This window comes from Pleuronectes platessa, chromosome 3 (assembly GCF_947347685.1).
Source record: "Pleuronectes platessa chromosome 3, fPlePla1.1, whole genome shotgun sequence".
Lineage (NCBI taxonomy): Eukaryota > Metazoa > Chordata > Actinopteri > Pleuronectiformes > Pleuronectidae > Pleuronectes > Pleuronectes platessa.
In genome coordinates, this window is record NC_070628.1 from 17,895,255 (window position 1) to 17,923,179 (window position 27,925).

Consider the following 27,925-nt stretch of genomic DNA (forward strand, 5'->3'; position numbering starts at 1 on the left):
CATTTTTTATTTTGTAGCAGTTTAAGGATTTCTTCACAGCTGAAAACAACTTTTCATCACATCACATGATCTTACTTTTTTACTCACATGTTATGTGGTGTTTCATGTTATAGTTTAACAGATAAATAAGACAAAACTTGCACTTATTTAAATTCAGTTTTAGTATTAACGCTCTCACTGGTGTGGATTCGTTAAAGAGAAACGGATGATGGACAAAATTAAGCTTCACACAGAGACCCACGTACGTACCTCATTACCAGGGGGGCTTTTATTTTGACATGACAGCTTTAGCACACATAGATTTTCACATAAAAAAATGAAGCAAAACACAGTACCTTCACCATGCCCTTCATTTAACAATTCAATTTCCCTTTTTATTCCATTAAAATAGAAGCAGGTGTGAAATGATTTGGTCCCAATGCAGACACAGGCACGGTAGTGTAACTGCTGAGTACTGTTGTGATTGAGGCTATGAGTTGTTGCAAACATTACATTCCCACGCTCACATGTCAAAAGGCACAGGAAGAAGTGGATATCATTGTCATACTTACTGTATGAGCACAGACTCATATGGCTTATAACAGTCTGACCTTTACAGAACACAGTGGTGTTAAAAAGTAGTTAAATATATTTAAATTGTCCAACAAACTCACCAGATTATGGGTGAGTCAGCCCCTAAATCCAACTCACCCGTGAGTTGGACCAAAATTATTGGTCGTATTATTTACAGTCCTGTGAGGGCCACAGACATCGGCCTATTTTCTTCTTTTTCATTTTACTTTATATAGTGATGGCTATCAGGATTTTAATTTCACAGAATACGGTAGAAAGTGTTTCAGAACAAATTATCAACCATACAGCTAAGTCTGAATGTTTGAGGTTTATAGAAATAATTGTTGTGCGGAAACAACATAATTAAAGTAATTGGTCTTTGCATTGTTTTTGTCAAAGAGAGCAATAGCAAACTAACTTCAAATGGCATAATTAATTGCATATTTTCAACATTCAGGCTCCAATGACACAAAAACGATTCATCCTTAGTTTTGCTCTGATCCAACAAACACCACCTGATTTAGGTAACTGCTCCTATAGAATAAATACTACTTTCAGACCTTTTCAGAATAAATCTACAAAATGCTTGAGGCACCACTTCGTTTAGAGAAGAGCTAGACTGAAAATGTTTCCTTGGTGTTGGTGACGTACATAAACAAACTAAGTGACTGTGGCAAAAAAACATGCAAACACAAGCAGCATGTGAAGTAGCTTTGGTAGGTTCGGGTCAGAAACGTGTTCGTCATCATCCAGGAGGCCGATCACGAGCTGTATGCTGAAGAACAACAAGACATCTCTAAATTGGCAGAGTCTGTTTAAGGCAACTAGTGGGTTTAGATAAAAATCCTGTCTTAGTAGACCACTGATATTTCCAGCCCAACAGTTAGTACTTGTTATATGAAGCACGTGTTTCACTACTCCATTGAAAATTGACATGCCAACGTACAAAAAGACGGTTTACTAAACAGCTTTGACTCTGTTCCAAACAAGGAGGGGCAGCAGCAGTGACTGATGGTCTTCATAGTGTTATAGTCTTTGTCTTCCCATTGATCATGTATGAAGTGATGAAGACGTACCAGCCAAAGTGCTGTGGTTCTCCAGTGTTGAGCTGTTTCCGTTCCTTGAGACACACAGGACTAATTCAATCCCTCCCTCCGAGGCCATGTCAAATGTGTTGATGTGGTGATGATAACTAGAGTCACTGGAGGAAGGAAACTGATTTATTTCAATTCACCGGGAAACAGAAAACGTAACTATGACAAGACTCTTCCTTTATCAAACTCTCTTGCTGTCCATAGAATTAACGGAAAAGCTGACCTGAGATGACCATGTCTTCTTCTTTCCTTTGGGTTTTTTCTATAGATGTATCCTTACATGAAAGATAACGGATAGATGGATGCAGGATAAAGACAGTCTGTCCCTCCTGTTGATCTTTTCCTAATGGTCCACCCAGCTCCATGCAGCTTTGACACCCTATCTTTTCCTGTCGTCTGGTTCCGGGAATCTTCAAGCTGATTAGTAAATTGAAATGCTAGACTTGACTAAGGTTAAACAATTTACAGAAGTAAGCACATCAGCATGCTGACAAGAGGAGACTGATTCTGTTTCCATTCTCGTGGATTTGGACCTGGTCGTTTAATGAGAGTAAAAAACATGATTGCAAGTTCAGAATAATCAACTGCCCTGGATATTGGCTAGAAACTAGTGGGCCAGTATTAGACAGCATCAAGAGGCTAATGGCTAGTGCACCACATCGTTAATGTCATGGTCTATGTCGTACTTTTCACAGAACTTGCTTGTGAAGGGCAGGCAGGTGAGATGCTCCAGCCAGTGCCAGTTAATGGGGTAAATGTAAAACCAAACGATGAGGGATGAGAACAGCCCAATGTAGGCCAGCATCGAGACGCCGATGAGGATGCGTTTCCGGTACATGTCAAAAGTCCCGAAGGTGACATAGGGCAGGAAGGCGAAGGAGAGCAGCAAGCCACTGATGAAGCCGAAGATGTGGGCGATGTTATCGATCCACGGCAAGAGGCCGCACATGAAGAGAAAGAGGACAATACCCAACAGCTTGTAAAAGGCCTTCCACGGCTTCTGCAGCATCTGCCAACCTTGAAACAATTCGACGAACAGGCAGGCGAGGAGACCGAACTGAGAGCCTGCTGGACCCACCTGGAGGGACAAAAACAAGCAGTGCATTATCATACTATCACAATTATTACGTTTAAAACAAAGTAAAAAAAAAAAGAGGACCGGTTGGTTTTAGTCCAGAGAGGAAGCTGAGGGAGTTCTTCGTTATGTAAAGGCTCCATGAAATAAAATGTATTATCATTTAATTCTTTTATAGCCAATAGAAAACACCCTGCAAACTGACTTACATGTTTGACTGAGCACTGGACACATGCTTGACACACATAATCTCTGATGTGTGCTGGAGATCAAAATATACATCCTATTACTGGTGACACAGGTCTTCTGGGTAACCTCTATGTGAGCTGTCAGCACTGCTGCTCAGCTATGTTCGCTTCAAATTAAAGAATTATTATTCTTAAACCAGTGGTGGGAAGTACATTTACTTAGTTACTGTACTGAAGTACATTCTTCATGTGTCTGTAATTTTGTTATGTTGATTTTTTTTCAGGTACATATATCACTAAATATCTGAACTTTCTACTGGACCACATTTTTTCAAAGCGTTTTACATTTAGCGTATTACATGAAACGATTATTTTAGATAATGTTAAGTCACTCAAGGTGACCATCGCTAAAAGAAATAAGCCTGACCTGAGCAAGCCGTATCAATTGCTAATTAATTAATGTAGGGTATTCCTCCCAGGATCATCACTGTGATTACAGGTTTTCGGAACAGTCTGTCTTGATGTCGTTTGCATTAAGCTTGATGTTGTCTGTGCTCGCACATGAAGAGATACACTCTTGGGTAGAGGTGCAATACGAGCCCTGGGTCAGGCAGTAAAGGTGAGCAGATTAGAGTGACGTCAGGGCTGCGTTCGGAGGCTTGGCCTGGTCTGAGACAGATGGCTAATCTGTGAAGACATTAAACTCCTGCAAACGAAGAAGAGCATGGCTCAGCAGTGCACCCACATGCCCCAGACACACAGGCGGACACGTCCCTAACGTGCTAGTCGTCACTCTCTAGTGGCGACGATGGAAAATATTGAAAGGGCAGAAACAGGGGGGCACATCTGTGAGCCTGTCAAGACCGGTTAGTAATGATTAACTTTTGGAATGTTACTTCAGGGTGTTTATTTATAGATTACAATACTTTAATGTAAAGATAATAAATTCGTTAACATGAAAAAGTAACATAAAACAAGGTAGCAGCTGTTCAGCCTCTTGTCAGCAGAGGGTCCACCAAGAGACAACAATAAATTACTTTCTATCAAATTGAAAATTCACAGCTATGAATTGTTGTTTCTGTAGTCTTTTAAAGATATAGAAACTCAAGTTTATTGTACTGTAATTATTCTTTCTATCTGTGAATTATAAAGATGCCTTTCACCGCTGCTGTTTGAGTCATGTATGCTGGAGCCACTGGGTCTCCTTTACTCAACTGTTAAAGGATAATCCACTTAAACCCTTAGTTGGGCCTCCCATGTGCTCCCTCTGGTTATTCCTGGTGTATGAAGATCTGTGAGCTGGTTGGTGCTAAGGAGAGCTGGGCGGTGGGATTTCTGACTCTCACGTCAAGGTGTGTCAATCTGAGAGTCCCCACAAGTCATAACTTGCAGATGAAAGCAGCGGGGATCGGTTTATGAAGACGATAATAGATGTCTCGATGACATCAAGAAAAAAATACAGAAGGCTAACAAAATATACTTTTCTGTTCTTGACAAAAATGTTTGATATAATGTCCACTAAAATTGGCCATTATATGATCATACAACTCTTTCAAAGGTGAGAAAGGATGAACCTTTAAGGGCATAAACTACACATGTATTTCTGTTTTACTTGTCCAGCTCTCATTTATAAATAGCTAATTCACTTGCACCCAAATGGTTGACCAACAAAGACCATGTCTGAACTCAGTGGCGCAGTATATCAGGGTTATTTTAAGGGCAGATTGACAGTTATATGCACTATCATAGGTGGTCGAACAACACACATACACTCTGCCTTCTTCCGTACCTGCTCTCACTGTACCGGATGGAGTTAGGGATGTCATCTTATTACATTTTTGTGCCATAATTATTGTCAGAGGAACTATCACGGTTACCCTATATCCAGTTAGTTTTTATAGTGTAATGTTTTGGCGACTTAAAAGTAATTTATGTAAGCTATTTAATTTGGTTGCCTTCTTGTGGAAGGCTGGTCAGTGAACATAATTAAAGTAATGCAAAGTGTTGACTTGTTGATAAAAATTTGCTGCATTTATAATGGTTAATAGAAAGAGCGAGATAGGGTGTGTGTGTGTGTGTGTGTGTGTGTGTGTGTGTGTCAGCAGCTCCTTCAGAGCTGGACAAAACTGAAATCTAAACAAGGATTTCTCCTCTCGCTGTGAACTCCTCTGATGGAGTTTTTTACCCAGCGTTGGTAGAAATAAGGCTGTTGCGTCAGTTTTGAAAAGAGGGCCAATGGGAGGGCGGGCCGTAATGAATTGGATGCTACCGATCGATGCATTTCTTTAATAACTTTTTCAAACTGTAGCCTGCTCCTGCTATCTCTTCCAGGATTGCCAACCCGAGTTTAAACAGATGAGCAGATCCATTCCGTTTCACTATCTGGAAAATCCCTTTTAAAATAGTAATCTGTAAAGGTGTAAACTCACCTGGCTTTTAAAGGGAATAAGAGTTAATGCTGACTCGTTTATTGAATGCCATACCTTGAAACACATCCACCATTAACTACAAAACCAAGTTCAACCTTTTTGAACAATGGGCCTAGCAGCTTTAAAACGTGGATTTTGAGTCGCTCTAAATACACTTGTGAACTTAGAAAATTAAATGATTAAACATTTTAAGTGGTTGTTCAGGTTTACAGACTGGAAGCGCCAACCGACAAATCTAATCTTTGCAACAATTGTCTTTGTTTAGAAGAAAAAAATTAACTAATCCCTTTCACTAAACTCTGTAGCAGTGGCCTTTCTAACCTGTACAATGGCATTAGGCTAATCTGCTAAAGGGGAAAGTGAGATTTACAGACACAATAAAGACAACAGCCGTGCCAGTAGAAAGTAGGTAATCCAGACTGTTCTTTTCACATACTCAGTTATTTGTATCAACAAATCAACAGGATGTTTTCAGTGGATCTCCTGGTGTTGGCTTTTGTATGCCTCCACCAACCATTGCAGTTTCTGTGTATATTTTTTGGCATACTTTTTACATATAAAGGTCTCCGTAACCATTACCTTTCACAACTGAAACCCACTCACATGAGGTCATTGTGACCATGACCTTTGATCTCAGGCGCCAAACTCTAATCAGTTTATCTTTGACCCAAAGGGAAAGTTTGTACCACATTTTAAGACATTCCCTCAAACTGATGTTAAGATATCATGTAAAAGAAAAGAGAGAATAAAACTCTTAAAGAGTGATTTAAAAGCACCTACAGACATCACCGAAGATAGCAAGGAACTACAGTTGACGCACATACGCACACACCACACACACACGGTTAATCTTGTAAACCGAGAGGATTGATTGCTCCAACTTTCCTTAATCACATCCAAGAGGACATTTAGTTATGGGGTGGATTAACAATGGTTAGGGTTAGGGTTAGCTCAGACTTTGAAAGTGTAAGACAGATTCATGACACCACCACGTTTAAACCAAACTGACAACTGAAGTTAACCAAGGAAACATTTCTGCCATTGAAATTTTCTAGTCTGATAATCAAAGTTCCCATTTGTCTCTTCAATGCAGCAAATATTCTGAAAAAGAACAAAAACTGAGGATATGAAGAGATGTTTTTCCATCATCAACATTTCAAACGTCATCAACAAATCTCCCGTAAAATGGTAAAGGCTGTTTTTACCCATGTTGTATATTCACATGACAAGGAACATATATATATATATATATATATATATATAAGTACAGTTCAGAAGAAGGGAGGATTTATCAATCTGTCGACAGCCTGTTAAGTTATGGATCTAAAGCCATTGGAGGAATATGAAAGGATTCAATATCTCACCCCTCCCTCACGGATCACCACCCCTGACGTTTGACCAGCTCACAGATCAGGATGACGTGTGTATTTGACCGTGTGAAAGCACGAGTGTGTGCGTATGTGCAAGTGCTTAAGTAATGAGAATAAATCTGCTTTCCTGGCAATCCTGACAAAGGTCAGTGTAACACAAACATGTTTGGTCTGATGAGGTTAGCCTTTAGCCTACCCTGTAGCCTGGCTCGCTTCCCCACTTCTGTATCCTCCACCTTAACATTGTTTTTTCCAGCCTGACCGTCGTAAATCCTTGCTCTGACTTCACGGGTAATCCATCCCGGCGACAGACATTGAGAATTTCTCCCCGATTTGTGTCAGTTAAATATCATAAAGAGGCAGCAATATTCAAATAATCCTGTTTAATGACCAGTTAAAAACTCCTGGTAGGGGCTTTAACACATCCTTATGCAAAAAAGGAATTCATCTGAAGAGCTCACCTCAGCTCTGTAGGGCAGGAACAGGGCAGAGGCGAGGTTTCCAGTGATGCCACTGAGGATGTAAATGATGCAGGTGCGAACCCAACCTGCCAGCTTCTCCACGTCTCTCAGTATTGTCATCTGGAAAACCACCGACACCAAGCAGTGCAAGAGCCTACAAACACACACACACATAGTCTAAAAATGACATATCAATGCAGTCTGCTGGTATTTCAGCCCATTTCTTTTTCACTAAGCTCTTGAATCAAAGCTCTTTTATCTGCCCTGAAACTAAACCTGAGGGATTTCCCATGTGCTGAGTGTTTGCACGTAGTACTACAGTGCTCCTGCGAGTGACCAACTCACGAGCACTGGGGGGTAATTTAGAAATATTTCTTCAGGTCTGAATCCTGAAGGATGCTGACACAGTGAAACCACCCTCTGTTTTCATAGCAAACGACTAAAACAGCTCATTGCCTCAACATTATAATCACTTAGTAATCACTGCATATGACACATTCCCTTCACTCAGCTCAAACAGCCCTTTACAGAAATATGTATGTAGAACTTCGGTGTTTTTTTCAGGATGTTTGTAAGAGGTAAGTGGTGTTTACCCTGCATGGAGGAAGAGAGAGAGCCACAGACGGTAGAACTGATCTGGAACATCAGGATTTAGGAAGGGCAGCAAACCGCACACGTCGTCCAGACAGTTGACCTGCACAAGAGTAATGCTTGAGGTCAGAAATATACTAACACACCAACACACAAAACACACGCACACAAACTACCTGTGAGCAGAGTGTGGCGTCTTCATGGAAATAACCGTGCATGAAAGTGCAATACTCTCTGGTGGTGATCTCACATCTGTAGGAAGACAAAACAAAATGCAATTCAAATGAACTGAAGCAATAGATCAGGGTGACATGTGCAGGGCTTGACCGACACAAGGCAAGAAAACCAGAAATGAAGACTCTGTGCCTCCATGAATCAGTGCAGTTTCAGTCTTGATTTAATCTAATAGGTTAATCGGGGAATCGAGGTGAACAATTTGAAAGGATTATCTAGAAGTACGCAGGATCAACTTTTGTGAGACCTTTGACCTCCAGATTCTAATCCGGTCATCCTTGAGTCCAAGTAAATGGACTCAAGGATGCCGGATGATGCCGGATGTAATACAATTCCCTTTAAATGTTATGTTATATGATATCACTTTCACAAGACCATGGGGTCACCGTGATCATGACCCCTGACCTGTTACCAAAATCAAAAAAGTTCTAGTTTGAATCTAAGTAAAGGATGGTACAAAATTTAAACGCGTTCCTGAGATGATTCCTTCACAAGACTAAAAATGTATTTAGTGAGATCATATTGACATTGACCTTAAGTCCCATTGAATATTTAAACCCAATTTTAAGAAATTGTCCCAAGGCGTTCTTGAGACATTGTGTTCTCAAGAATGGTCTGTACGGACAGACAGACAACCCGAAAACAAAAGGCCTCTCTCACCAGCACAAAGGCATAATAATATATCAGTCTCCGTGTCTCACCTGCCCTTAGTTCCTATGCAGCATGGCCGTCCCTTTATGTTACAGTCCATGTGTCTGTAACCTGTGTGGTTCGACTTCTTGGGAAACGTACACACCTGGAGATAAAATGAGCACAAACACAGAAATACAATAACATTGTAAAATTAGCTCCAGGAATCGAAGTGGTTGGGGAAAATGAATTTCCAAATGAGCGGTGTTGTCCCCTCACCGGCCACTGGGTGATATCGTCTGGCCACGTATGAGGCGGTGCAGACGCAGGTTCTTCACACACTCTGATCACAACAACATGAAGCACAAGAAGGTTTGAATAGATTCACTAGATTTAAATTTTTTGTTTGAGAAGAGAAGAGTTCCTCATCTCATGTGGCAGAGTAATGGCATGCTGCACATCTCCTCACCTGGGATCCTGGTGACAGACAGAACCCGAGGACCTGCTGATGTCCACATTCTCCTTGTTCCATTTAATAAACGTGGCCAGCGTCTCCTGCATGCACAGTCAGTGTTAGATTGAATTGTAGCATTTATCATTTATCACAACCTTAAACAGAACAGACATTTAGAGCAATAATAATAAATATACAGACATTTTAAGAAATGTTCCTTAGCTTCATCTTAATCTGTGTATTGAGAAAGATGATTTGTTACGTTTTAATTCAAAATTATATAATGAAATATACTATATTACTATGTTATTTCATTTAAAAAACACAACTAATTTTTACTTTGATGTCAAATAGAGAAACTGTATATAGTAACCCTACTTATCATAATAATAATGATAATGTGCTATGTATGAAAGAGCAACATACAGAGCAGTCGGAGTTGTGGGTCTGCACACATCCAGAGTTGTCATTCTGCACGCAGCAGCCAGACTCTCTTTCCAGGTCTTTGGCCTTCTGGATCAGACTCACTATCTGTTTGTCCTGACGGATACATGGTGAGAACTTGGCCCCCAGGTGAATCAAGTCATCCTATATGGTAAAGTAGGAAATAATGGTTGGTAAATAATATAGATATACAAGCTGGCAACAAAAAGTAAATGTAAAAAAGGATTCTATACATGCTTCATTTCTGCATGTGGATTAAGCCTTAATGCTGTATAACAAGTTGTAAATGAGAGTTAATTCTCTCATGTTCCAGAAAATACAGACACCTCTGGGATCAGCTTAAAAATACTGAAACTTTACTCATTCGACATTTAAGGTTTAAATGAGTGAGATGAAAAAGATAATCTGCTTGACATTTTTCATGCAAGTACACAGATTCACACATGTAAAAGTGAAGGAGAGGGAAGGGGTTAGAGCTCAGCGAGGTCAACATTAAGCAACAGGAAGTGCCTTTCGTGATGAGGTAAGAAAGTCACAAACTAATGATGGTGTAACGCTTCACCCAACAAAGTAGAGCGTGTCTGCTGTCGCCCAAAGATAAAAATACATGTTGTGAAAGAGAAAGGTGGGGATCCTTCATTTTTGTTTGACCGTTTTACACTATGGTCGCAGCAGATCACAACTTGCCACGTGGGTTCGTCTACGTGTTTGATAAAAAACACACAGCAGCAAGATACTCACAGAGCTCGGGCCGATCCAGAAGTTCTCCTGCTCGATAAACTTGACACTCTCATAAATGCCTTTGTTCTTCAGCACCTACAGAGGGCAACAGAGTGACAGGGTTGGAAATGTAACTGATGAACATGACAAGAGAACTCAAACTTTTAAAGCTTTCAGAGTTAGCTAATGATTTTACAGTGATATATATATATATATTTTTTTTATATACATATATAAATTCAGTCTTTTAAATTCATCTTTTGCTTAATACACAGTGGGATAAAAATAACTTCACTTAAAAGTCTATTTTAATATGTATTTCTCTCAACCATGTATGTAGCAAGGTTTAACATTTGGGTAATAAATATTCTAAAATGCAAAAATTCAAACACGTGAAATATCTGATAAAAAAAATCAAATTCTACTGTTTCATAAAAACACCAGTGTATTTCTGAATGAACAGAGATTTGTCTTCTTATTGTTCTGTGAGAGTGGACCCAGTTTAGAGGCAAACTAACCAGATCAGTTGTAGAATGTTGTGCAAACCCCACAGGGGCAAAACCATATGTACCACAGGCCAGCAGTGTAATCACGATATGGACAAACGTGATCCAGTAGGTAAAGTACGGCCTGATCAAAAAACAAAAATAAAATCACTGTTAATAAAGACAAGGGTTGAAAGTTTAAAATCATGGCTTAACAATAAAAACTGTCACACATCACAACACAGTGGGTATGGAAATAAATCTTTCCTAAACGTTTCTTACTGCTCGACAGATTAGTATTGTTTGTATGTAACTGTCCTCTGTTTCTCTCTGGAGGTTTTACATCACTTTTTACTGTTAAAATAAAACAGTGAGGCAGATGATTTCATTACTTTTCTCTCTCTGATTGAGGACCACAAGTCAATTATTTTAAGTTTGTGAAATATCCACTATTATGTTGGTGAGCATTAGCATCTACTCATTCCCAACCTGTGACTGTGGAAGTCGTCCAGCTGCTTCTGGACATTGCTGCTGATGCTGCGTCGGTAGTTCCGGTTCAGCCACTTCCCCACAACGCCCATGCCGTACTGACGCTTGTGTTTGTCAAATGCAAAGTGCTTGACTTGCGATGCGATGCGACGCCCACGACGAGGGTGGCTCTTTTCGGACAATGCTATTGGTGTCCTGGGCGTCCGAGATATGTCCTTACTGTAGAAAGGAAATGGGAAAGAAGAGGGTGTTGCAAGAGCGGTGGTAAGGAAAAGGAAATAATATTGAGATGCAAGAGTTAAATGCATACATATGAATAGCAATTCAAAAAGCTCAGGAAAATGGATCAAAAAAGTAAAAGGTACGTCGGTAATAATTGTCAATTTTGCCATTGTTACACAGGTTAGAGTTACTGCAACACCTGGGCTCAGACTACAGGAATTCCTTGTCAATATAAATCCCTGATTCAGCCCCCGAGAATCTGAGGAGAAATCTGGTCCGGAATCTATGTTGGGTCCAGATGATCTGGTAGTGTGAGGCTTTACAAATGGCTTTGAGACGTTAAATCTCCCCAAATGCGGTTCCCAATCATTATTAAACCCGTTTGATAATTGGATATAAAATCAGAACAATTATGTCCGTACTTTCTGAGCTGAACCACTAAGAGACGAGTCAAGCTTTTGAGATGGAGATCACTGTTGATGAACTGACAGTTAAAATCTCACCTTCAGTTCTTGCTGAAGAATAGATAGGCCCCAAACATTTTCTCACCCCATCGACTTCTGTCTTCTACTTTCATTTCATGTTACTGCAAAGCATTATCACCGAACAACTGTTGCACTATGGCAGTCTCCATACTGTGTGTGGTTTGCACCTTCTTCTCATGAGATCACATCAGAGGTGATGTGAGGTGGTGCATCACTGACACTGGAGCAATAATCTTGATCATATACAGAAGTGTGTGATGTTGGTGAGTCATTATTTTCTAGTGTCGGGATAAAGATTATAGAGAAGAACATCTGTGAAGATTCTCCTCTGGTGTGCAATGCGACCTGATTTAAAAAAAATCGGTCATTATCTTAAAAGTCTGAGCCCAGCTTTACTGACAAGTGTCAGATTTGTAACCTCTAAAGTTCCAACAAATATGCAACTATTTTTGATGAAAACCTGGATAAGGAGTTGGATTTACAATTGCCTCATAACGTTTACTAGGAGCAAGTCTGGAGGACTATAGGATCACTCATCATTCCTGAGACTGCTGGCTGACTTTGAGGCTAATTATGTATTTACTCACAGGCTTGGGAACTTCTGGTCAGGCTGCTCACAGGGACCGAAAGATGCCGACATGGGTGGAGATTCAAATACATCATCGGCCATTGAGATCATCTCATCGTGGGCATCAACCTGAGCAGCAGATGTGATAAAGGTCCCGAAGGAAGCAGGAGAGCAGGACAAAATAATGTGGAAGAAAGATAAAAAGTCAGAAGATGGGGGAGAGCAATAACTCATGAGAAAGCGAGGTATCCTATGTGTTAAGACAATCGATTGCCGTTTCTGTTGTAGTCGACATTGTTAAATAAATACAAATCATTCCAAATAAAGTTGAAAAGAGGAAAATCAAGTAAAGGGCTGCTGACCTTGCTGAAAAAAAGCGACTCAGATGCGTCTGCAGAATCCACGGTGTCCTCGTCCATCCAGCTGGGCCTGGCAAAGCTCCTCCTGGGGAAACTGCGACCTCCCTGGGAGCCTGGCAAACCACTACGACCCTGGACAACACACACAGACACACATATTAAGGGATTTCAAACATCCAGAAAGGTTTCTTCGACCAGTTCTATAACTATACTGTTTGTAACAAGTGAGTTCAATTGTGCTTAAATTGCATTTAAAATTATATTTCTCTTTCAAACTATGATAACAAGTATATGAGAGGTCGCATTGGAGGCTGAGTACTGTACATTTATTACTGTGGAATATGAGTTTATTCATGATCACTATATTAAACGTGTTCTAAATTTGATCCACAGTGATTCCTAAATGATCTGCTATTTGTTTTTACAGGATAAAAAACATTTAACAGCAGCTGTTGAGAAAGAAAAACTGAGAACACCCACCACAGTTAAAAATCATAACATGACTCAGTTCCCTTGATAATTTTCTGACCTCTCCTATCTGGAACACATCCGGACAAACACAAATCACAGAAGGTCACTGGGGAGCCTACGCACCTTCAGCAGGTTGGATGCAGCTCGGATGCTCATGCGAGCGACAGACTCCCTCTTGCGTTTGGGGAAGCGGCTGTACCCGGACCGCTGGCTGGTGAAAGAGCTGAGCGAGGTGACCCCGGGGGTGAAGGGACCACCCTGAGCAAAGTAGGGCGTCCTGGGGGAGCGACTGTCAGTCTCATCTGGGCAGCGGAAGGCTCTTCCCCGTGCCAGGGGATCTACAATCTAGGGGAAACAGAACAGAAGAATGAAGGTGATATAAATATTCGAGCTACACCCTGAAACTTGCTCCACATGTTGCAGGTGGTGAGCAGAAGATACAAGAGAAAAAGCTACTGAAGTCCCAACCAAGGACTGTACATAAAGATGAACGACATGACTGCTCCCCCAAAGTGAAAGTGTCTTGATTGCCACCTGGTGGCTGGCTGCTGAACAGGTTATAAACCCCTCCTCCTCCATGTCAATGGCTGGGAACGGAGCTAAACAAAAACGTTAAAGTACATGTTAAACACAGTTTTTTCCTTATAACGTTGGTTTTAATTGCAATATAAAGGGTTCAATATATCTTGATTGACAGCTGAGACTGACTCTTGATGCTCAGGCGCATGTGTCAGCGTGACATCGCCCCGACTAAAGATTTTACCCACAAAATGTTGTTAATGCTGAAAGATTTACGTCTCGATAGTGGGAAGAAGTAGAGACGTGGCGTCCATCTTTATGTAGAGTCTATGATCCTGTCACTGAGAGAAATTAGCTTTGTATCTGTGTGTGCATGGATTTTGTTTTCACTGGTCTTCCAGATTAGAAAAGCAAATAGTAAAAAATGAGATGATAAAGAAGAGATGAAACACTAAATACTAGATGAGTGACTGACATGTAACTAGAGAAGTGTCATGATTCATCTGGGACACAGATGGTCCACGTCTGTCACCATACAACCCTCTGCTTTGTTAAATTCAGGCACATTTTCCCACTCTCCTCTAACCATTTATTTTTGATCCTGTCCTTTGCCTTCTTATCTCAGTGATTAAAACGTGAAATCTAAATCGCACAGTTGGGAAAAAAAGAAAAAGAGTCCTTGCATGTTGGCTTATTATCCAATTCAGGGGGGTTGGGAATTCTTAGTGGACAGACCTGCTGTGCCTCATCTTGCTTCTTTGTGCAGTCTTTGTAACACATGTCCATGGTAGGATATTTTATTCCACTCATGAAATGGGTAGAGTCGAAGCATGGATTAGAACGTGTAATAGTAAGTGTTTGCCTTTGCCTACAGTACCTTTGGCATTTTGTGTGTGGCTGGAGAGTCGAGGCCCTGGTCGAAGCTGGTGGCTGTGTCGGGCTCTCTGTACTGGGCCTTCAGCTTGCCATAGCGCTGGCTGCAGTGGCGCAGGCTCTTCCTGTGCCATACCTGCTGCTTGGTCTCACAGTCTTCCCCTACGCCAAACCACGTGGCTGTATTCCTGGAGGAACAGAAAGAAGACAGGGACGTCAGTGACACATAATAATATATCATTTAACATCGGGGGTAGATGATGCTAACGTTACACAGGAAGAGAGCATAGAGTACGAGCTTGAATTATGTGTGCAGCAGTTTTACTTCTAACATATAAAGCAACATGTAGATCTTTATACCTTAAAATGATTTTGATGGTACACACACTTTAAATAGGGACAATCGCAAGTCTGTCATTGCCACAGCACTGCCTGGACACCTGGAACTGCACAATGTAACGCTGCTGTACCGTCCTGGAACTTTACGACCTGCTTTACAGCATTCGTTACACACCAACATCCAGACCTCAGAACTAGCAGCTAGCTATAAGAGACAGCTAGCTCCCCATTCTCAGTGGATATGTTGGGGACAATAATGGGTCCTCTACTGATTTGTTGTTTTTGTTATAATGATTCCAAAGAGAAAATGTTACGTTGAGTGAATTATGGTGAATAGTATCTGACTCTACACAGTGAATGACTAGCAGGGAACTTACATTTTCACTTCCTGTATGATCAACTTTACAGGAAGCTTTGTTTGTTGCGTTTTCAAGGGTTAATGACCTCATGGACAATTTGTGTAGCCATTGTGGGTCTTTATTAAAACTGTCAGGCTTGCACCTAAATGAAAAGCAAACCGAACAAAAGAATTGTTACAGATGACAGAAACAATAAACATTTTACCTGCGGATGCTTTGAGACAGCGATGTTTGTCGGCCTAACTTCGCCCTCCTGTCTCTGGTCAAGAACCCTCGTTCTGCAGCTCCACCCATGCTGTCTGACACAGAGCCGGCTGCTTGACCACCCTCACTTTTTTTCAGAGACGGTCGAAGCGGCTGAGTAGAAGAAAAATATAGAAGGGAAAAAAAAGATTCAGTGGAGATATTGGTTTTACAGTGAAATAACTATTAAAGTGCCTATACAAAGAGGAAAACTGAGTTGCATTCACTACGTCAGCCCAAGGCACCTATGTTGGTTGGTTTTCTTGGTCGTAAAAAACATTACACTCTAACAACTAAATGGATCTCCACAAAACTTAGGGGGAGAGTGGGACATGGGCCAAGAAAGAACCTGTTGGCCTTGGCAGTATATGCGCTCTACCGAGTGTTATTCTACTATTGTACATGTAGGAGTATTACAATGACCTAAATAACGCGACAGCATAAAGAGCCAGGCAGAGGACACATACATTGCATTCAGACCTGGATCATTACAAAGGACTACAGGACTTTACTGGTAGTAGTTAATGGCCACAATAAATCAGGATCAGTGACAAGTTTAAATTCCAGTATTGAGATATTTGGATGTATTTGCTTTTCTCTAATGTCCAATGCATATGGCTCACAGCCTCCCATCAACTTAGACCGTGGAAATCTCCTAAACTTTAACTCTCTGGTGCATTAGGTTTAAAGATAATGAAACATGAGTGTATAATGACAGGAAGTGTTTTTAAATACGTTGTTGTTATGTGGCAAAACAAATTCCAAATGATAATTTTTAATAGTAATGTAAACACCTGCTAGTTGTGTGAGTGTTTGGGGCCTCTTTCTGCTTCTTCTGCTTCCTCTTTCTTGTAATAACAAGGCTAAAGTACATGTCCGCCTCTTCTTACATACCATTCCTTCACACTATATTTGCATGTTTACTGCACCACTTGCTCTTTGGGGTGGGGTTAACTGTAGCAGGCTCAATTAAAGTTTGCCTACGTGCTACTTTGTGAGGCTGAAATGTCCTCATTTGTTTCCTGAGCACGGGGCCCACAGGGGGGAGATGTGTGGCCTTGTACCCATTAACTGAGGGACAGCTGACCAGACGGCCTCCCTGCCCAAACAAATGGCAAATTCACAGCCTCAGAGCCTTCAGACCTATTAGCCAATATCAAAAGTAATTTTAATCTGACATATTTAGGGGACTAACATCTATGAGTGTGTGTAATTTGGCACGGATCCAAATACTAAATCTGGATCTAGTGAATTTAAATCTGGTTTCATAAGGGAACTGTTAGGCCTTGGGGGCTGCAGTCTACTGAGTGTCATTCTAGTGTTTTTACGATGCAGTTTCCCTGTTGTTGGTTAATTCTTTCTGAATATATTAACCAGTATAATTATGTAGACAGTGAAGGACAGGCTTTAGTCAGAACAATCAGCCTACCTGTTTAGCAGGGTTGTGGGACATCATCACTTCAGGTGGGGGGATGGCTATTACAAGGCTGGGCGGCTTCTTGCTCTTTAGACGGCTGTCTGATTGGCCTCCGTTAGGAGGAGGCTCCTCCCCCTCCTGTGATGCCATCCTGTCAGATTACTGCAGGTGAGAAAAATCACAAACATAACTGGACCAATTATGCCACATAAGACAGTTTTATCGCAAAATATATATTTATAAATATAATTTTTTTTAAACAATACAAATTGTAACTCATCCCAAAACAGGCTTTTTTTGGAGGATCCTATAGATATCAACAAATAAATAGTGATAATATCTGTAATAATTAAGGGAAAATGGTAACAATGGAACATGGTAGGAGATTTATTTTTATTTTATTTATATTTATTGATTGAAAATATAATAAATTTTTTTTATTTCCCATGAAAACATACTGGTTTCTATCCCATAGAAGAACATATGTGTAAGGACTCTTTAATTTTTAATTTTAATAGTTAATCATTATCATTGACATTTTCTGGAAATTCATTCATTGACAAAATGATCAGATGGACATGTATCCCTTTGGCTAATCCAGTAAACGGAACACTTTACTATCAACTTTGAACAACAGCGAGGGAACGCTCCTGTTTTGTTCCCACACCATCATACACTGTTGTCTCTCACTGGTGTTATTTTCCTGCACCACATGATGTAATGCTGCGTTGCCATTTGATGAGGGAGAAAGTAGGGACTCTTGTTTTGATGCAGCTGATATCACTAATGAAAAGTTGGCGGAGTCATTGTATGAAGTATAAGTCAAGTTTGTGTTTTTATTGGGTTTATCAGCAGCCCTAATACAGATAGATATTTTAGTGATAGCTATCTTGGCATAAACTCACTGGAAATATCTATAAGTCTAACAGCATTATACAGCACCACACAGCCCACCCACACTTACAAATAATTATGGGGAAGTGGTCGACAAAGTATAAATCAATGTTGCAGCACCTAATGTTAATTCCAGCAACGCTAATGAAAAGCAACTGATACAGCAGCTGTTAGGTTGCTGAGAGTGACATCAGGTGACAACCAATCAATCAATAGAGCTCTCGGATCATCATGCGTCCTCAAGGTGGTTACAGATCAATATGCTTTTTCTCTGCATGTACTGAAAACAGCCTCGCACTTCTCCATGTTGACATTATGTTATAGTGGGTTAATACTGGTTCTACTTCGGCATTACTCATAGTAATGAGATCATCAGCTTAAGAATCACAGTACACACAACTATTTAAAAAGTACTCACTACCAGTAGCTTGATGCCCATCAAGGTCACTGTCTTACAGTCAGTGTTTACAAACAACACATTAATAGAACGATATCACATGAGCGCACTTACTGACAGTTTGGACCACACAAATAGCCCGACATATAAATCCCATCCATGGTCGTCTGAGTTGAGTTGATGTACTAACTCATTACCTGTTTGCCTGCTCATGAACGGAAAAATATCATCAAACTCATACTTCATCCGTCTTCACCAATCATAGTCAACCGAGGAACCACCAGCCAGTCTATTCCTGGAGCTCCGAATGCCTCGCAGCATTATAGTGTTTCGGGAAAATTCCCAAGCCTTGCAGACATAAAACCGATAATGTCACATGCCTCGGCCAACACTTCCATTATGTCATTATGGTCTTGAAAGCCTTGAAGTTGGCCTGGAGTTACAGTTGAAAATAATCAATATGAGACCCTGGGTGTCTGCGGTGGGAACGGCAGCAGCAGAGAAATCCGACACCGTCTCAGTCAGAAGCCTAGTTTCCACTTCAGAGCCAATGCAGTTAGACAGGTCTTGACATACAGTGTGTGTCACTTACTTTGCCCTCAAAGCTGCATTTCTATAATACTTTTATGCTAATAGGATGTAATTGTGTTAAATATTTGGGCAAAGTACCTGACTCACTCCTCTTAAGACAAAGAGGTGGCTCCTGGCAATCTAACCTGTGGTTTAGTGGTGTAGAGCAGCGTCTGGGCTGGAACTAACCCACTTTGATAATTAAGTAGAGATTGGCTAATGGAGAGAGTGCTGCTGACCACAGTCTATCAATGTAGATGGGCAGTTGTTAGGATCCACCCAGGAAAACTAAAAGGCAGACTGGAGAGAATATTCTCCAGAGGGAAGATAATAGAGAGATAAACAGAGCTACAAGCCAATGCATGTCTCAATGTAAACACATGTTACACTCAACTCAACTTGATTTCTTAGCTATTCATAATTTAAAACTATATCATATTTGCAACCCAAATGTTTTATTTTCCCCAAGTATATAACATAAACTGGATTTAAAAATGGAGGACATGACAGCTCCCGATAAGTGAAGCCAAAGTGTCTCCATTGCCCCTGGTGGCAGGTTGCAGTAAAGGTAAAACAATTAAATTAAAAATTATACTTCAAGTAAATTTTCCTCAAAGATGACTTGTTGTTTAGGTTGTTGTTATCACACTGGTGTCTATAAAAGTGTTTTTTCTGACAAGTTTGGCTGTAAATACTTATTTGATACTATAAAAATGGCAGAAATGTCAAGATTTACAGCTGAGACAGACACGTGATTGGTCGACCAACGTCAATTTTAGTCGTACGCAGGAAACCAATTCTGAGAGACAAGAAAAAAATCTTCAAAATGAGTTCAGTTGTTTTCAATAAATCCATGACCAAGATTTTCCTTAGCTGTGATAGGAAGTGACTGTCAGCGAGCAGCAGCACCATGAGGGCATGTTTGCTGAATAAACATGCATGATTTCTAATCATTAACCATCTGTGCACTCTCCCTCATGTACCATCTATATATAGCTGATGTGAAATGTTTTTTTTTTAATGTAAAAACTTTAGGGTTTTGGGTATCAATGGAACAAAAAACGTATAAAAAAAGCATGAAAATTCGGACATTTTGAGAGAGACATTTCAATGATTCCCCAACCTCAGATGTGTGGGTCAACTTGTCGACTCACGCACTGAGATTACTAAGAGTCACGTACCAGAGCGAGGAAGAGGCTTGTCGACAATGACATCATTCATAGCTAATGTGATCACATGACCTGGAACAAGGGCCCCTGCATGTCTGAGATCCTTTGTGGTCTAATAACTCACTGGTTCATCTAAGCAGCTCCTCACTCCACCATTAAACCAGCAGGATTGTACGTTGTGCGTGTTTCTTTGTGTGTGTGTGCGTGTGTGTGTTTGTGTGTGCATGCATCAGCCACATCCACTCCCTTGTTTTTGGTGATATCACAGGTTCCTCTGAGAGGGAGTCACCATGATTGAGTCTCTTCTCCCCACGGAGAATTCTGCCCTGAGAATATGTCACTCTGTTTATGTATATTCCCATTTCCGTGATGTCCAAGGCAGTTGTGTGTTGTTCTCCTTTAAACCTGAAGAAAAGCCAGGCTGTGTTCATTCACTCAGAGCTGTACAGTTTGGGAAATATGTAATAGCTTGTAAATACATTCCGGGTAGATTCCGGTTATCTTACAAGCACCATACATAATCCCTGTGTAGGGGTGTGGGAAAGAGATCATGTTCCTTTTTCTCCCCCACTCTTTATGCATAGCAGTGAACCCTCTCCACTTGAGCTGACACAACAAGGGAATGCTGCATTAGACAAAGGTGCAAAACAAGGGTGAGCGTACTGTGGTTGTACTGTTTGACAATACAATCAATTTATTTAAGATTCCAAAACACATGCGGAATGTAAAACACAATGATCAATTATTAGTATAATACATTTAATTAGATTTAAACTATTATTAACATGGGGCCTTTAGTTAAAGCTACTGTACCGTCTCTTTGCTTCCGTGTATCATGTACTGTAACAAGCAAATGAACTATGCCTTCTTCAAAAGCAGCCAAGCGTTCACTTCCTGGGTATTTTTAGTATTCTTCTCACATCTAAGCCAGAGGGGATGGTTGAAAAACTACACTATGCACCTCCACCAAAGTAAAAAGCATGCTGTTGCCGCTGCTGCTGCTTCTTACTGTGTAGTGAGAAGAGTGAGTGTTGTTGAACTTGAGCCAATCTCAGTCTTTTTTTCTCTACTTTTCCATTTTAAGCGTTTACATAAATCACCAGAGCAACTTGTATCAGTCGAGTGGGATTCAAATCTACTTAAGAGGTGGTGATATTAGCAAGAGTTTAACCCAGTGCACCAGATACTTCATATAGAGTTGAAAAGTTCTGTAAATAAGACCTCCGGAAAAAATTTACATTTTTTACACACATAAAAGGAAATCTGAGTTGACGTCAATTCTTTATTATTAATGAGAGAAAGCTACTGATTGAATTCAGGAATGTTCAATAGTTTCTTTATTGTAGTAAGACTGTTATACTATTTAATAAAACTCAAAATCAATGATCAAATCAGCTGAGCAAGGATTTAATCTTTAGCATCACTGAACTGTATTTCATTCAAGCCTATAGCTTTGTGATTTAGTGGTCGGTAAATCCTCTCACAACACACCAATATGTGCCTTTTGCAGAATTGAATTTTAATGGAATAGACAATGCAGAAAAAATTGGTAGTTTGTTATTTTATAAATTCAACTTCTGTGTATGTGGTTGTATTCATGTTCCTTTAATAAAAAAATAGACTAAACCATACGATTTCAGGCCTCAATTACCTATTTATCATAAGGGTTTAATTTGACTTCACGGCGACTTCTTTGTGACATAATATCATAGGAAGGGGCATTATTGTCTGATCAACATATGCTTCAGATGACCTTTCTAGCCATGACAATTACAGAGATACAGTTTTCCTGACAATATTTGTTGTTTACTATGACCTTTCACTGATCAGCTCCAAAAGTGAATCATCTGGAGATACCCTTCTTAGTAATATTCCCAGCAAGTAAAGTGACAATCCACACACACACACACACACACACACACACACACACACACACACACACACACACACACACACACACACACACACACACACACACACACACACACACACACACACACACACACACACACACACACACACACACAGCTCTGAAATGTGCCGACATGCAGAGTATAACAATCCTTGAGTCAGGTAGTGACATGGGGTTGCTTCTGACTCTGGCTAGATGTGGGATAAGAAAATGCTTGAGCACCAGAGAATATTACGCAACAACATCCTTCCTTTTCTCACAGACACTTTTTCACACTTTCTTTAACTACAGTGTTCATGAACATTTCCCTCAAGATCACTGTGCCAGCACACTGATAAAATTCAACAGACAATGAGTCATTGTGAGATCAGCATTTGGAACTACAAGTATGTCATCTTAGTGTGCAGAACTAGTTGTTATGGTCGGTGCATTTGAATGATATACTGAATCTCCTAAATGAGGAACTGACCTTCAGATAAACTTGTCATCACTTCTTCTTCTTAACATCCATCAAGGCTTACAATGCAACTTCTTTGTAGATCCTGCAAGGACAATACACAAAAAAACATGTTAACCATTAGTTTACCACAAGTGCTAATATATACATGAGTACCAAAATCTTTACAACTTTAAATGCTGTTAAGTTTTAAAAATAAATGTCCCTTGACCTTAGAAAAGGACATTTAAGCATGTACGCAGTAAATCCCCAAAACATTCAATATACCTTCACTCGTACAGTTACTCAGAGGATTTGAGATAAGTCAGAATTATTTCCGAAATGTGACATAAGTTTATAGTTAAACTAATATATATATATATATATATATTATATATATATTTTATATATATATATATATATATATATAAAATCATCATATCTGTTCAGCACTGCTTCATCTACATTATCAAAAGCTGGACAACATATATGGTTTGGTCTGCCTGCACTGTTGCTAAGGGCGTATGGTTATAACAATTCAAAACTGAGCAGGCAGTTGCTAATGCCAGCAGGAGCTTCATCAGTAAAATGCTACTGAAGATGTAGGAGAGTGTGAGTTTCATTGTTGCCTGTGTGTTTGTTTGCCTCTCAGCATTCAGAGCAACGATCGAAACTGCCCACTCATTCTTCACTTCCAACCACAAGACCTCTCGGTGGTGATTCTCTCCGAAAAAACATGACAAAGCCATTTGAACACAAGAACTCAAGTTTACTATCGAGGCATCATGTTGGAAAGGGACCTTGGCTTGAACCCAACCATTCCAGAAACAGTTTTGACACCATTCTCCGACAGCCAGCATGCCCAAACCCGCAAAACTGTGATCCAGTATTGCACATACCTCAGCAACAGCCTTGTTCCCAGCCCAGGAGTTCCACTCAATCAACTAATGTTCATGCAGCGTGTGCACAGACAAAACTATGGGTGTTTTTCTCTCTGGTGCAACATGTGCGCACATACATGCAAATGCTGAAATGTGTAACCCAAAACAGCTTCTGAGGGTTTTGTCAGAGACAATTTTGGCAACTGGCCCAGCTTGACTGTTAGAGCTGAGACAGACAAAGTAGTGCACTGTAGCAAATTAACCACGGGGCCAGACAGAGCTTGAATCAAGACTTTTTGTTCCCTCCTGGATCTTGCAAGAAAGAAAGGTAGAGGAAATGAGCTTGTCAAATGCCAACATTAATACAGACGGGCTCGACCAACTCCGGGGGCTCTATAACAAAGTGCATCCACAGAAAAAAAGTATTTTATGGTTTAAGATTCTCTGGGTTTCAAAGCATTTCCAGTGCCCCAATATTTCTGAAATATGTATTGTGCACTGTGGAATGAGGGTTGGCAAGGGAGTGCAGGAAAATGTCATTCCATTCCATCAGCCTATCCAGCAGACAGATACTCCTCTTACTGAGGCGGGATGTTAGTATAAAAGAAAAAAAACAGACATGGTGTTTTCTGGGCATGTTGAGGCAAGGCAGATGAAAACAGATAAGGTCATGGATGGGAAATCATTCGAAGTGATGAGAGAATTTGATTTTGTCACTGTGGCAAAGTGGAAGACGCCCAAGTCAGAAAGTTTTTATTCTATAGATCAACATAGTGGCGACATTCATCCATGTACAGTTTTTGATTCAGTAAGGTTCACATTGAAGTCATTCCTTGTTTACTGTTAGCTCTATAACTTTGTACCAAACCACACATCATTTTAAAACGCATGTATTTAGGATATTGTACCTTGTTAAAACACATAGTGTTCTTAAAAAAGGACTTCTGACAGGACAGGGGCACTTATGGGGCCAATCAGATTTCCGCTGGGACCAGTGCCCCCCCATGTGGTCTCTGTTACCGTTAAACAGTATCTAACCCTAACGGCACATAGTACTTTGGTAATGGAAAGGTTACAATAAGGAGACTGCAACCTCTGAGCAGATGTGTTGTCTGTTATTGAACTCTGACCTCAACTAAAAGAGGCAAAAATCAATCCATTAAATCACTTCAGTATCTTGGGAGCCTTCAGAAAACCATTAAGGGCCCTGATGATCACCCGATCTGAGCTGGGAACCACTGGAGAAATCGACTGCGCCTGTTTTAAACCAGCTTTGACAAAAAACTAAATGTTATTTAGGTAATTCAAATTTAAAATCAAGACACAGCTTGCTCACTAATGCTGATTGAGTGTGACATTTGTTCTCACCAAATATCAGCTGGGGTTGGTGCCAGCCACCCCCCATCCCCAACCCCAGAGGGATGGATGTTTAACGTTTTGGTTGAACTCATGTTAACCTGTATTAATAATTTCCAATTTTCCCTGTTTTCTCTGACACAGTCGTTCAAGTCATGACAGATGCACAGCTGGCTCAGACATGTCGGTTATACCGTATATATGCAGCTGCTGCTGAGCTGCATGTTGAACAACACATGCCCCGCCCTCTGTGCATACGTTTCCCCTTTTTCTGGACTGTCTTCTCAGCAACAGCAACAAATCATGAGGTGCTAAAATAGACTGCAATGCAAAAGCCATTAAACTTCAGTCAAGTATTCACCTCTCAACAACATGATGACAAAACATGATGACTACTTCTGTTCAAGAAAATACTTAGTCTACTAGTTTGTTTTTATTTGTAATTCTCAATATTGTGCAATTATGAGTTCCCACAAGGATACTGGAATAAAGGGTGAGATCAGTCTAATAGAAAAAAGAAAAGAGAACACCGTATTAAACAATATTGTTCTTTAAATTGAATGGAATGTTAACCTGGGTTTAAAAACAACATATTTGACCAAAGAAACCGACCAATACCCAGGTACAGACTTGCAGTAATCCAGCCTTGAGGCAATTAATGTGGCGGTACAGGATGGACATGTTTAGCAATGGTCAAAAGAGCTAAAGAAATCAACCTTTCACAACAGAGTCAAGCTAAGTTATTTTGTCACAAGGGCACTCTTATAGTTTACAGCCTTTGGGCAAACTCGTAAGGTTTCCTAGGTTTCTGTTGTCTCTTATTCACTGGAAATGTATGACAAGCCCCTTCCCCAGCATGACTGTGTGGAGAGTAATCACAACAAAAGACTGCGCCTATACTCAACATAACAAAATTAATAATGGGTTAAACACAACCCAATGCTTTAATGACGTAATCTTTAAAGTTGGTAAATACTATAAAACAAATACTGCAGTAATCCTGTAGTAGTTATTGCAATGATCATGTTGTTCACACTGCCCACCACTGTGAGGGATAACTGTACTCTGTCATTATCATATGTTGATGGAACAGGTATATGCTAGAGCCTGACTGATAAACAAATATGAGCCTTTCACTGAAATATTTGTGTCTGTATTTGCCGATAGGATTTTTTGCATTCGTTTATATTTTAAGTTTCATTCAACTTCTACATATCTGGCTGCACTTATTTTTTATTTATTGTTATTTGAAATAGCGTTTAAGGTTAAACAGTAAAATAACAACATCTTGAGACTTATTTATGCTTAATATTTCTCTGATTTCTCCTGGGAACAATTAATGGATCTTGCTGAAAAACAATCTGGCATATTTAGAGGAATGATATCTATGAGTCGGTGTAGTCTGGTGCAGCTCAATTGAATTTCAGGGGACTACTCTACCTTGGCACAGGTTTCTGCTCTAGTGCCATTCTAGTTATATATTAGTATAAACATTGTTATCGGTATCAGCCTGGAGGCCCCTAACAATCCATATTGGTCTGGCTCTTGTATACACACATCAGTGATAGCTGAAACTCAAGTGCACTCAAGTGAAGTTCCTACATACATCCTGACTATTTCTAGTCAACTACAGTTATTCATTCAGCACGTTGGCAATAACAGGTGACAGCGGGGTTGAACTGTGCCCAGTTACACTGACCTACATTTTCATTGTTCAGAAATGAACTGACAACCACATCAACCTGATCTGCTCTGTGAGAACAGGTGTAGCCATATTTAGTCCTTTACTTTACTCCTGCACATGTTTCTGCAAAAAGAAACTTCTGATAAGGTTTTTATGCTCAACACACACACATTCATTTAAAGCAGCAATTCACATGTTCACGGGTCTGTTTTATATGGTCGAGACTTCTGCTAGTTTTTGGTCCATTGGTATGAAGGCACATGTTACAGTGTGTTTGATGAAGAGGCACTAAGATAAGACTTTACTCGGTTTATTTCTCATAGTTTCATCCCAGTTTGAGTCAAACTCTGGGGAAACTGACACCAATTTGCAGTGAATAAATACACAAATACTACTTCATCTCTTCAGGGGCTGTTCGAGTTCAGCCATCATGATGTTTCCTTATATGACTGTCTTGCAGTATATTGACTATCGCAGATTATCGGGACATTATCGGGCGGCATCGTATCATGTGTTATCCTGCCATTTCCAGTCCTGCTGTCAATTCCATGCTTTTTACAAACCCACCAGAACCAGGAGGGTTCACTTCACTCTATGGAGCTAAACAACATGAAGATTATTGCCGTTAGAATTCAGATACAAATGTCAGTTTCGGTTTTTCCTCGTCGTAAATTCCGCAGAAATACGGCGTGTGAACACTCCCTCCCAAGAGCTATAAAAACACATGGAGGTCTGAATGGCTGTGGCGGCACATGGGGACTATAGTGAAGTGTGGACGGATAACAGGGGGGGGGGGGGGGGGGGGTAGAGGTGGGATATGTATCCGCATGTACTCTACTCCCGGCGGGCAGAGCAACAAAGGGCTTGCCAGGACACGCTGCCTGCTCTTCCACCGTTCAAACTGTCACCAGCCTTTTTTCTTCTTTTTTTTTTGTAAGCCTTTGAATTAGCTTGATTCAAAGCGTGAAGTCAAAGTCTCGTTGACAGATTACTCCCAAGAGGTCAGTTTTACATTATCTGCAGTTATTTAAAGCTTTAACTCGACAGTGACAGCGACCCCCCGAGCAGCTCACTTTTAACGTTTCAACAACACAACTTGTGAAGAGCGTAGTTCCACTCACCTCCAGTTCCGAACAAGGGGCCTGTTGTCCCCGAGCAGCGGGGATATGAGGCTAATATGTCCGTAACGCTTCACCAGTGGAGTCAATAGTCCACCGGTGTCACCACTTCCCTCTTTCTCTGTGTCTCTTCTTCCAAAATCCTCCAGCGCAGCTCCACGGAGGAGCAGGGGGCGGAGTCTGCACCGCGCTCAGGCCCGGTCCAGCCCCCTGCAGCTGCCGGGCCCCGCTCCGGAGCTGCTCTCAACACTGCTGCTGGGCTGTGGGGGGGAAACAGTGCACATAGTGGTGTCTTTATAAAATGTTACAAATGTAAATAAAGCCTAACTGGTTTTGATTAGGGCGAAACAACTGTTGCACCAGTTGTGTCCCTAACATTTCAAAAGAGAGATTCGCCAGCTGGACTGTATTCAGAGAATATTTTCAAATGGAACCGT

At 40.6% G+C, this 27,925-nt stretch overlaps 1 protein-coding gene across 1 annotated transcript; it reads right to left on the reverse strand.

Annotated features, from left to right (window-relative positions):
• Window positions 1-242: 242 nt before the first annotated feature.
• LOC128435195 (inactive rhomboid protein 2) lies at window positions 243-27,657 on the reverse strand. Its single transcript, XM_053417931.1, has 19 exons — window positions 27,492-27,657; window positions 22,483-22,555; window positions 17,084-17,233; window positions 15,617-15,768; window positions 14,718-14,901; window positions 13,445-13,666; window positions 12,854-12,982; window positions 12,511-12,620; window positions 11,217-11,435; window positions 10,761-10,872; window positions 10,264-10,338; window positions 9,505-9,666; window positions 9,094-9,179; window positions 8,904-8,967; window positions 8,696-8,790; window positions 7,937-8,012; window positions 7,763-7,863; window positions 7,170-7,323; window positions 243-2,724 (listed from the first exon to the last, which is right to left on the reverse strand). The coding sequence occupies exons 3-19, from the start codon at window positions 17,219-17,221 to the stop codon at window positions 2,293-2,295; spliced, it is 2,511 nt and encodes an 836-aa protein (XP_053273906.1). The 5' UTR covers window positions 17,222-17,233; window positions 22,483-22,555; window positions 27,492-27,657; the 3' UTR covers window positions 243-2,292.
• Between the last annotated feature and the right edge of the window lie 268 nt (window positions 27,658-27,925).

What these genes read in the sequence shown, in the direction of transcription:
- LOC128435195 (XM_053417931.1), bottom strand. Translation starts at nt 17,221, where the DNA reads ATGGCATCACAGGAGGGGGAGGAGCCTCCTCCTAACGGAGGCCAATCA. An exon ending in CTGCATCCAACCTGCTGAAG is followed by an intron (nt 12,983 to 13,444) that starts GTGCGTAGGCTC and finishes TGTGTTGTCCAG; the next exon opens with GGTCGTAGTGGTTTGCCAGG. An exon ending in GACCAGAAGTTCCCAAGCCT is followed by an intron (nt 11,436 to 12,510) that starts GTGAGTAAATAC and finishes TCCTTTCTACAG; the next exon opens with TAAGGACATATCTCGGACGC.